This window comes from Zeus faber, assembly GCF_960531495.2.
Source record: "Zeus faber genome assembly, chromosome: 1".
NCBI lineage: Eukaryota > Metazoa > Chordata > Actinopteri > Zeiformes > Zeidae > Zeus > Zeus faber.
In genome coordinates this window covers 14,233,400-14,244,020 of record NC_137193.1, presented here as the reverse complement: position 1 = coordinate 14,244,020, position 10,621 = coordinate 14,233,400, and the positions used below count along the sequence as shown (strand labels likewise).

The 10,621-nt window shown below is 45.7% G+C and overlaps 1 protein-coding gene across 1 annotated transcript; it reads left to right on the top strand.

The window, feature by feature from the left end:
* Window positions 1–96: 96 nt before the first annotated feature.
* On the top strand, window positions 97–10,494 carry neu1 (neuraminidase 1). Its single transcript, XM_080003000.1, has 6 exons — window positions 97–258; window positions 680–869; window positions 3,398–3,660; window positions 6,985–7,167; window positions 7,837–8,056; window positions 8,717–10,494. Exons 1-6 carry the CDS (start codon window positions 169–171, stop codon window positions 8,935–8,937), a joined length of 1,167 nt encoding a protein of 388 aa, XP_079859126.1. The 5' UTR covers window positions 97–168; the 3' UTR covers window positions 8,938–10,494.
* Window positions 10,495–10,621: the final 127 nt, after the last annotated feature.

Here is a 10,621-nt window from a genome sequence, read left to right as displayed (position 1 = left end):
GGGGGGGGGGGGGTGTCTGGGTGAGTGACTTACGTGACGTGGCGGTCACATGACCCCCCCTCGCCCAGGTCACGTGACTGCTCGGCGGAACGGGCGGAACGTCGCCGTCGAGCGTCTCTTCAGCGGGAGGGCCATGTCGCGGCAGCGCTGCGGTCGGCGCTGAACGCCATGTCTCCGGGAGCTGCGTCCGGCGTGTGGAGCCTCCTCGCCGCTCTACTGCTGCTGCCGCTCCCCGCGGGGTGCGCGCAGTACGGCCGGGTACGGTTTCCCCGTTGACGCCGTTACTTCCTCCAGTTTCCACGCTCCGCTCGGTTCCGTTCAGCTCCATTCAGAGGGCAGCGAAACGTATGTTTGTGTTGCCACTGCAATGGGAAAGAACAATTAAAGTTAAAATATAACGATAATCGTAGGTAGAGGACCTAAAATGAGGTGTGTGTGTGTGTGTGTGTGTGTGTGTGTGTGTGTGTGTGTGTGAGAGAGAGAGAGTGAGAGAGAGAGAGAGAGACTATTATCCTTACTGCTGCCATGACTGCTGTTGTAACTGCAATGCCATTTATTTCTGTATTAATGTAATGCTATCTCTAGATAAGTGAGGAAAAACCTAAAATAGTGTCTATATAAATAGTGACAGTGTCTCTCTCGCTCTCTCTCTCTCTTCTGTCGTGCCATTGTCGCCCAGATTGAGCCCCTGGTGTATGAGGAGCAGCTGCTGTGGGTGAGTGAAGGTGCAGGGGAGGTGAGCACCTACCGCATCCCGCTGATCTCCTTCACGCCCCGGGGAAGCCTGCTGGCGTTCGCGGAGGCCCGAAAGATGTCCGAGGGAGACATTGGGACAAAGTTCATTGCAGTGCGAAGGTCCACGGACAAAGGTAAGACGACCACAAGCTTAACTGTGTAATCAGTATGTTTAAGTCGCACATTTTGTTCTGCGGTGGTGTATAGTCATGATAAATTCAACAGATGACATGTTTTATGTCCAATAACAAATTCTGTTGTTCTCCAAACCACACATATCATTAGATTTCACATATACGCGTATGTGTATTTTATATGACTTTCAATTTCAACCAAACAATTGTATTGGTTCCAAAATACATTACCATCGGGGGGTGATGGTTTATAATAAAACAGGGTTAGTCATGCTTGCTTTGAATGGCAACATATCTTAGATTTGTGATATAATGATGCTACAATTCAGTAACAAGGATGGTGTAGTTATTGTTTATTGCATCACTGTCATATCCATAAAACAACCCATCTTTGGTTTGATTGTTGCAAGATTTCACCACACCACTGTGAACAGATCTCTTTTGAGAAACACCTTGTTTGTAAAAAAAACAAAACATGTATATTTATATCCCAAATAAATAAGGTTTTATAAGTCATTTGTTTGGTTACTGTGGCAGTTTTGCCTAGTACTTGGCTGATGCGGGGGTTGCTGGGGGGGGTGGCACCGGCTGCTGTGCTGCTGGATGGTCTCGGCGGTGGCTTCTGGGCGGAGCAGCTAGCTGCAGGTTACCCGTGGTAGTGGCTGCGCCTGCTTCTCCCCCGGTCCACCACCGGGACCCCTTCGGTGCTGCTGCCAGTTGGGAGAGGGTTGGTGCTGGAGCCGCCCCTTGACCCGCTCTTCGGACGGCCCTTCCCCGTGCCTGAGAGTCCCTGTTCAGGCGCCATTATGGCAGTTTCTCCTACCACCCGCCACCTAAGTCGCGTTTTTAGGGACCTCTGGCACAGAGACACAGGGAACGGGGTTGTAGACACCAATTTTTTGTGGAGAGTGGGCTTGGTGGAATAAGCCCAGGAGCAGATGGACATGTGTCATGACAAGGGCTCCTCTCCTGAGTGAGTGTGGGGATGTGGGTTTTACCCGTTGCTCATTAGACCAATCAATGAGCAACAGGTATGCAGCCACCCTGATCCTGGGCCCCAATTACCCCAGGACCCAGGACAGGTGTGGCTGTTCTAACTACACCTTCACCACACCACAATTACATTTATTTCACTGAATATCAATAATTATGATACAAATTCAATTTATTGTCATACTTTTTGAACAGGTTAGACAACGATGTCTCATGCTGTTCACAAGTCGACTTATTGTCTGCTGAGGCCTGGCACCCCACTCCTCTTGAAGGGCGGCCCTCAGGTCATTGAGGTTCTGGGGTACAGAGTTACGAGCCTCTACACGGCCACTCAGCTGATCCCATAGGTTTTCTATGGGATCCAGGTCTGGAGAAAGTGCAGGCAGCTCCATTTGAGGTGCCCCAGTCTCCAGCAGCCGTTCCCTAATGATGCCACCTCCATGAGCTGGAGCATTGTCGTCCATGAAGATGAACTTAGGCCTGTGTTGTTCATGCAGGGGCACAATGACTGGATTAGTGATGTTATTCAGGTAGTATGGGCTTGTCACTGTACCATTCACAAAGTGTAGGGCAGTTCTGTATTGACCAGACACACCTGCCCACACTGTAACACCACCACCACCAAAGGCTCGTCTGGTGACAACAGTGGCTGATGCATAACGCTCCAACATTGTTGGCGGCCATCATTTCTGCTCATTGTGAATCGACTTTCATCAGAGAAAAGCACTGAGGCCACTGGTCCCTCGTCCAGTGTAAAAGTTCCCTGGCCCGTGCAAGACGATGATGCCTGTGCCTGGTGGTGTGGTCAGGTACCCTTGCAGGTCGTCTAGCACACAGACCACGCAGATGAAAACGGTTTCGAATGGTCTGAAGTGACACTTGGGTGCCTCTCACCTCCCTTAAATGTGCCTGGGGTCAAGTGGCATCATCATCCGGTTCCGCAGGGCACTGTTCACAATGAAGCGCTCATCAGTGTGGATGTGGCCAAAGGACGTCCACTTCTATGCCTTTCTGGGACTCTTCCAGTCTCTGTATCGCTGTTGCAACCTGCTGATGAGCTCAGTGGCCACTTCCCTCTGAGAACATCCTGTTTGAAGCCTCACAATGGCGAGGTACTGTTGATCAGTTGTTAGGTGTCGTCTTGGTCTCATGATGTCAAAATGTGAACAGCTTGATGAAGAGGACTGGTTAAATACCAATTCTAATTGAACCAGGAAATGTATTGGTCGATTCATGGATCAAACACCTGTTGTGAATTTTGCCGTTCAGCTCCTTGTGAGAGAACTGAAACATTGAACAGTTGGACATGTGCATTCAAAAGTTTAGAGAGGGTCAAATTAAGTTCACCTGTAAAGGTTATAGTGCATTTTAGGTTCATCCTGAAATTTCACCCGAAAGCCCAATATCCCTAACTTTTTGTGAGTAGTGTATATTTATTTTCATAGATAGATAGATAGATATTGATAGATCTGGGAACCTAACATATGGGAAAATCGTATTCCTTAATGTATTTATCGTCTCTCCCGTCTTCCCAGGAGCCACCTGGTCTCCGACGTCCTTCATCGTGAATGACGTATACAATCTGGACGGTCTGAACCTGGGCTCCGTGGTGGTGGATGAGGAGGCCGGGACGGTCATACTGGTCTACTCCTTGTGTTTCCACCTGTTCCAGTGCAGCCCGTCCAGCACCATGATGGTGGAGAGCGACGACGACGGGCTCAGCTGGAGTGCCCCCCGGAACCTCTCGGTGCAGCTTGGGGTGAAGAGCTTCGCCCCAGGACCGGGCTTCGGCATCCAGGTGAGAGACTGAGGAGGGTAGTCTAATTTTTCTATTTGGTTTGTTTTATCCATCAGAAACTAAACATCTGTTCCTTAGTTGTTGTTGTTTTTGTTGACAATAAGCGACACAACCAGTTGTAGCTGTTGCCCTGGTTTTCAGTAATGATGGAAATGCAAGAAATGCATGACATAACTTGTTTCCCACACTGGGACACTTGTCCATATATAATGGACACATTGATGTTTCCATTATATATTTTGGATTGGCTTCTTTTAACAATTGTAATGAAAGGTGATATAGAGCTCATTGCAAAATATGAGATGTTTTTCCTTCCAAGAGATTTCACAACGTTGCAGCATTAACATTTTTCCCCTCAAAGATGAATAATCTGCAGGCTCAATAAAATCACTACAATAAAGTTATTCTGGTCCGGTGCAGCTGCTGGGAGCTTTGTGTAGTTATGCTTACATTTATATTTACAGCTACATTTATTCATTGATCAGACACTTTTGTCACAGCATACATTAACTATAGTAGCAACCTGGAATTTAAGAGCATGAGCACCAGATCTAAAGTTCTGATACAAGTGCAAGAAAGCTGTAAGGAAGCAGAATAAAAGTTGTGTTCTTGGGGTTTTTTTTTTTATCGATATGTTAGTGCAAAAAAGTACTCATATGTTGTTAGTGCGTTATGTCAATACAGTCACTTAAAACTTGTCAACAAGAATAGTAAGTCATAGCTTAGCAATGCAACAAGTGGTGTTTATGTGGAGTAGTCGGCCCAAATCATTTATTAAATACTGTATAGGTTGGCATAAAATACATTTGCTTTCAAATACAGTGCAGTTTAAACAATATAGAAACTATGCATTTCTTTGAGAAAATCACTGAAAATAATTGAATCTAGGATTGTGTTATGTTTTGTACCAATATACTCACCCTATTATTATCGTGTATTCTTCTGAGCAGGTACTAGAAAATACATTAGTGCAAAAACACAAGAATTCACATACACATCATCCCTTCCCGTAAGAGGCCCTGGGGCTTTCTCTTATTTATTTTTTTTACAGATGGCTGTCTGAAGAGGCACGAAAAAGGATTTTAAAACCCACTCATTAGAATTTTTAAAAATGTAGTCACTCTAGGATATGAAAAATGGGTAAAATTTGATCCAAAGGTACGACATCATAATTGTAATGAATGGTTGTAAAAGGCAACTAAGCACATATCTTTATTTGGTAAAATATTCATGTTGTTATGTTATCTATGGTTAGGGCTGTCCGAAGAGGCACGAAAAAGGATTTTGCAACCCACTTATTAGAATTTAAAAGAAAATCGAGTCAAACCCTACGATAGGAAAAAAAGGGGAAAATTCAATCCAAGTGTAAGACATCATCATTGTAATGAATGATGAATAATTGAATATTGTGAACCTGCTACACTGTGAGATGTTTGCTATGAAGGGAGAGATTAGGAATCTTCCTAGTCTCTCCCTTCTCTCTTACATTATATAGAACAAAATGCCTTCACATTGCACATGGGGACTTCGCTCCCCACATGCATCGATGAGCCCATGGGCGCCCGCGACCAGTGGCAACCGTCAAGGGGTGGGATATATTAGGCAGCAAGTGAACAGTCAGTCCTTGCGGTTGGTGTGTTTGAAGCAGGAAAATGGGCAAGTGTAAGGATCTGAATGACTTTGACAAGTCCCAACTTAAGATGGCTAGATGCCTGGGTCCGAGCATGTTGTGTCTCCAGGCTAGCCAGGTGTCTCCTGGCTAGCCTGTCTGCTTCGATCCCACAGAAGAGCTACTGTAGGTCAAATTGCTGAAAAAGTTAATGCTGCTATGATAGAAAGGTGTCAGAACACACAGTGCATCACAGCTTGCTGTGTATGGGGCTGCGTAGCTGCAGACCGGTCAGAGTGTCCATGCTGACCCCTGTCCACCACTGTCTGATGAATCACATTTTCTTTTACATCATGTCGATGGTCTTGTGTGTTTGCGCGTCATTTACCTGGGGAAGAGATGGCACCAGGATGCACTATGGGAAGAAGGCAGCGGAGGCAGTGTGATGCTCTGGGCAATGTTCTGCTGGGAAACCTTGGGTCCTGGCATTCATGTGGAAGTTACTTTGACACGTACCACCTACCTCAAGATTGTTAGGCGGGTCAGAGCTGTTTTGGCGACACAAGGGGGACATACACAATATTAGGCAGGTGGTTTTAATGTTGGCTGATTGGTGTATCTTATCTTGAATACGTTAAGGAATTAAAGGGCCTTGTTTGAATCCTGGTGATGTGGCAAGTCATCAAGACATAAATTCTCATTGGTCTCATCGCCTTTTGGGTCAATTGTAATGTTATAATATACACCGATCAGCCACAACATTAAAACCACTGACAGGTGAATTGATTAACATTGCTCATCTTGTTCTGATGGCACCTGTCAAGGTGAGCTGAGTAACTTTGACAAGGGCCAAATTGTGATGGCTAGAAGACTGGATCAGAGCATCTCCAAAACAGCAGGTCTGTGGGGTGTTCCAGTATGCAGTGGTTAGTACCTACTAAAAACTGGTCCAAGGAAGGACAACCGGTGAACCAGCAACAGGCTCATGGGCACCCATGGGCTCATTGATGCGCGTGGGGAGCAAACTCGAGCCCTTCTGGTCCGATCCCACAGAAGAGCTACTGTTACAAAAACTGCTTTCAAATGTAATGCTGCTATGATAGAAAGGTGTTAGAACACACCGTGCATCACAGCTTGATGCGTAGCTGCAGACCTGTCAGAGAGGCCATGTTGACCCCTGTCCACCACCGAAAGCGCTGACAAGGGGCACATGAGCATCAGAACTGGACCATGGAGCAATGGAAGTGGGCGGCCTGGTCTGATGAATCACATTTTCTTCTACATCATGTGGATTGCCAGGGTTAGGGTCCGATCAAGCATCTGTGGGATGTGCTGGAACAACAAGCCTGATCCATGGGGGCCCCACCTCCCAACTTACAGGACTTAAAGGATCTGCTGTGGAGTCCATGCCTCCACGGGTCAGAGCTGTTTTGGCGGCACGAGGGGGAGCTTCACAATATTAGCGGTTGTTAGTGGTAGTTTTAATGTTATGGCTGACCTGGGTTTTAAATTTTTACTGGAAGATGAGGATTGTTTTTTATCATAATTATCTTGTTTCAAGTGGCTCTGTGTATAACAAGTTCAGAATCAGAATCAGAAATACTTTAATAATCCCAGGGGGAAATTACTTTTGTTACAGCTCCAAATCTACATACAACATATTTACATACAACATATTAAAATGTTGTGTCTCGTTCCATCTTCTGCACCTGCAGAAGCGCTACGATCCCGCCAAGGGACGGCTGGTGGTGTGTGGCCACGGAACGCTGGAGGGCAACGGTGTTTTCTGCATTCTGAGCGACGACCACGGACGCAACTGGTACAACGGAGCCGCCCTGAAAAGTATCCCCTATAACCAGCAGAAGAGGCCGCTGGATTTCAACCCCGATGAGAGCCAGGTGTGACAAGTGTCTGTATTCTATACTCGATTGATTAGACCAGTAGTTCTCCCCCCAGGAGGTCTTTCAAGAGGTTCCAGGGGGTCCCCAGTGAACTGATGAATGTTATTGTGACAGTCTCTTGTCATTGACAGGTAGAGATGGACCAGGAGGCAGGTACAAATGAAACTAGACTGCCCGGCGTTCGTTCAACAGAAATAAAGATTTGTCTTTCTAATTAAATGCCACCAGTGTCACACAGATGTTCAATGGGAGCCAAGTCCCGCTGTCAGGAGATAGAGCGAGAGATCAAACATCCACCTGCTTTTAATGGAGAGATGAAGGATAATTCCCCCAATCTCTGACAGCTGCGTCCCCTGCCGGTTGCCAGTTCTGGCTCCATCTACCTGTAGATGGTGCCAAAACCACTCCCCACTACCACAGTTAAACTTCACCGTTGGAGAATGTACAATAACAAGTGTTTTGACTGTTTTGATCCAAGTTTCACTGTTATCTCTCTAACTAGAGTATAGACACTAAATCATATCTAACAATAAAAATCTTCTTAGATTGGGGTGCCAGAGACTAAATGTAGCCTAATGCAGATCAAGTCGAGGGTCCTTGATGTTAAAAGCGATGAGTATCACTGCATCGTGTTGCTAATGCCCAAGCTGCATTTTTAATCCTCAGCCATTTGAAATGAGGGACGGCAGCATTGTGATCAACGTGCGAAACCAGAACAACTACCACTGCCGCTGCCGCATAGTGGTTCGCAGCCTGGACGGAGGCGAGACGCTGCCTGTCGAGGAGCTGTTCTTCGACTACGTGCTGGTGGACCCGGCCGTGGCTGCTGGGGCGCTGCAGAAAGAAGGGATCCTCTACTTCACCAACCCAGCCAGCACCGACAAAAGTAAAGACACTTCCTGAATCGGGGGCTTGACAGAATTTGCTATGAGAGTGTTTCCAACAGACTTTAGAAGTCTCTTGGCAACTGTGGGTTGCCAAGACTGAAAAAATGGTTGCCGAATCATAATCCATTTATAATTGACTGATAATGATTCTATATAATTAGAATCCATATTTCAGTGTTCTTACTTGTCCCAACATTTTTGATGGAGTAAATAAACGGGCCTGGATATCTTATTTTGCTTGGTGGAAGTTGAAATATAATATATATTTTTTTCATATGAAAAGTGTTTGACAATGGGGCAACCGGAGCGCACAAAATGGTTGATAATGGTCCAAATCTGGTTTCCCAGGGCAACTGGGCAACCGTTGCTGGGGTGATTATGTTTTTGTTGTGGTTGTTTTCTTTGTGCTTGAAAAGTGGTCGGTGATGTCAGTTACATCGTACAAGGTTTCATGTGAAAGGCACAGCAATAAAACGTGAACTCTACTTAGCCTTTAGAAGGATAAGCAGAGTACACATACGTTGTACAAGGGTTCACGTAAAAGGCACAGCAATATATACAATTAAATATAAATATACAATTCTTATAACAATGTCAATGTTTGTTATGTATTTAAAGAGAGGGATAGTCTAAAAAAACATGGTGGTGTTTCCCATCAGGAGTGAACCTCACGCTGCGCTGGTCTCTCACCAACGGCACGTCCTGGGAGGGCAACCCGCTCCAGATTTGGCCGGGGCCGAGCGGCTACTCCTGCATGACGTCGCTGGACAGCGGCACGGCGGAGGACAGGAAGTACGTCTACGTCGCCTACGAGAAGGGACACAGGGATTACGACGAGACGGTGTCCTTCGTCAAGATCCACCTCTACGGCGGACGTTAAAGCCGGGGGAGCCGCGGTGGAGGGGGAGAAGAGGGCGCGGCACATCGGACATGTCGAATCGTGTCACAAACCCACCCACCCACCGAAAGAGAAACTCTGCTCAGGAAGTTAATAAGAGACGGAAACGATTCACTGCGTGTTGACGTTTGAAAATGATTACGGTTGTGCGGGCGTCGTGATTGACGTTCTCCAAGTGTCAGGGGAGGATGTCGGTGTTATCTTGGTGCTTTTCTTTGAACTAAAAATAATTAGCGGGGTGACAATATTCAATTATTTATCATTTTAGCGGCCGTTTCACCGTACCAGGCCACTTGGTCTGCGACGTGGACGGATGCCGACCTCCACGGGCTTCTTGGTACCCTGTGAGCACCACGTTGTTCCCAAGCTTTTTTTTCTTTCGCAGGCGAAACTTAAACCGTGTCGTAGATGGTCGTCAACAACAACAACAACAACAACAACAACCGTGATTCTTTAGAACACCGCGACAGGGTTCGAGGTTCAACAGGGTTCCATCACGCTGGATAGTAGTAAATAGAGACATAACCTCAGCCAAGCCCCCTGCCCTAAATATATATTTAATTATTGAATAAACTTAAATAACGTTAGCCCGTACATAACATGTCATAACAACAAACGTTTTACGAAATAAAGATTTGTGCTTGGCACTTAAAATCATTCATTACAATTGTGATGTCGTACCTTTGGATCGAATTTCCCCCATTTTTCATATCCTAGAGTGACTCGATTGTTTTGGTTGTTTTTTTTTTTTTTTGATTCTAATTTGTGGGTTTTAAAATCCTTTTTTGTTTTCGTGCCTCTTCAGACAGACACAGGTAAAAGCCCCAGGGCCTCTTAGGGGAAGGGCTGATTTTTATTTGAGTTTGTGTGTTTTTGCACTACAGTAATTTCTGGTAACCTGCTCAGAAGAATACAAGATAATAATGGTAGGAGCACATTAGTGGAAAAGATCCGAGATTCCTTAACACAATCCTCGATTTGATTATTTTCCGTAAGTTAAGACATTCCGATGGAGCGTTTTAAAGAGCGCCTGTGTGTGTGGAAATGACCGGTCAGCCACTCGCCGGCCTTCTTATTTGCGTACACCCCATAATGACTTTCCCCGTGTGAATCCTTTCCATCTCGTGGCCGTCTGCTGAGGACCGCAGACGCTTTTGGGAGGATTCGAGTCTTGTAGAATCTGCGCCGCCTCGACCGGAAAGTACTTAAATCGGGATCAACGCCCTCTTTGTGGGGAAGTCAGACACGTTCCGTTCCCGATGATGATCAAATAGAATGAGAAAAGGGATTTCGGTTTTTCTGGGGGGGGGGTTCGTTTTTTTTTTTTTTTTATGTGTTTTCTGTTTGTTTGAATCTCAGAATGAGCCCGAAGAATCTTATTTCAACCTGTGTAAAAAAAACAAAAAAAAAACGAGCTCCATTCCTTCAGAATCAGTGCTACAGCTGCGGAGGCCTCATTTACAAATACCTGCTCTGGGACCTTTTCTTTTTCACATATTTTTGATGTTTGTTAGTGACACACTTTTAAATATCAATAAAAACCCAAATCAGTAATGACCTCATGCAGAAATGTTTGTTGGGGCAGACGTCCTTGAAGTCAAAGCGTGCTTTTGTGTGTGTGTGTGTGTGTGAAGATGTGTGTGTATTCTTTTCCAATATATATTTT

Bases quoted from the DNA above. Each gene is read 5' to 3' on its own strand.
- neu1 (XM_080003000.1), top strand. From the start codon at position 169: ATGTCTCCGGGAGCTGCGTCCGGCGTGTGGAGCCTCCTCGCCGCTCTA. The intron at 3,661-6,984 runs GTGAGAGACTGA...CTGCACCTGCAG, and splicing joins GACCGGGCTTCGGCATCCAG to AAGCGCTACGATCCCGCCAA. The intron at 8,057-8,716 runs GTAAAGACACTT...GTTTCCCATCAG, and splicing joins CCCAGCCAGCACCGACAAAA to GAGTGAACCTCACGCTGCGC.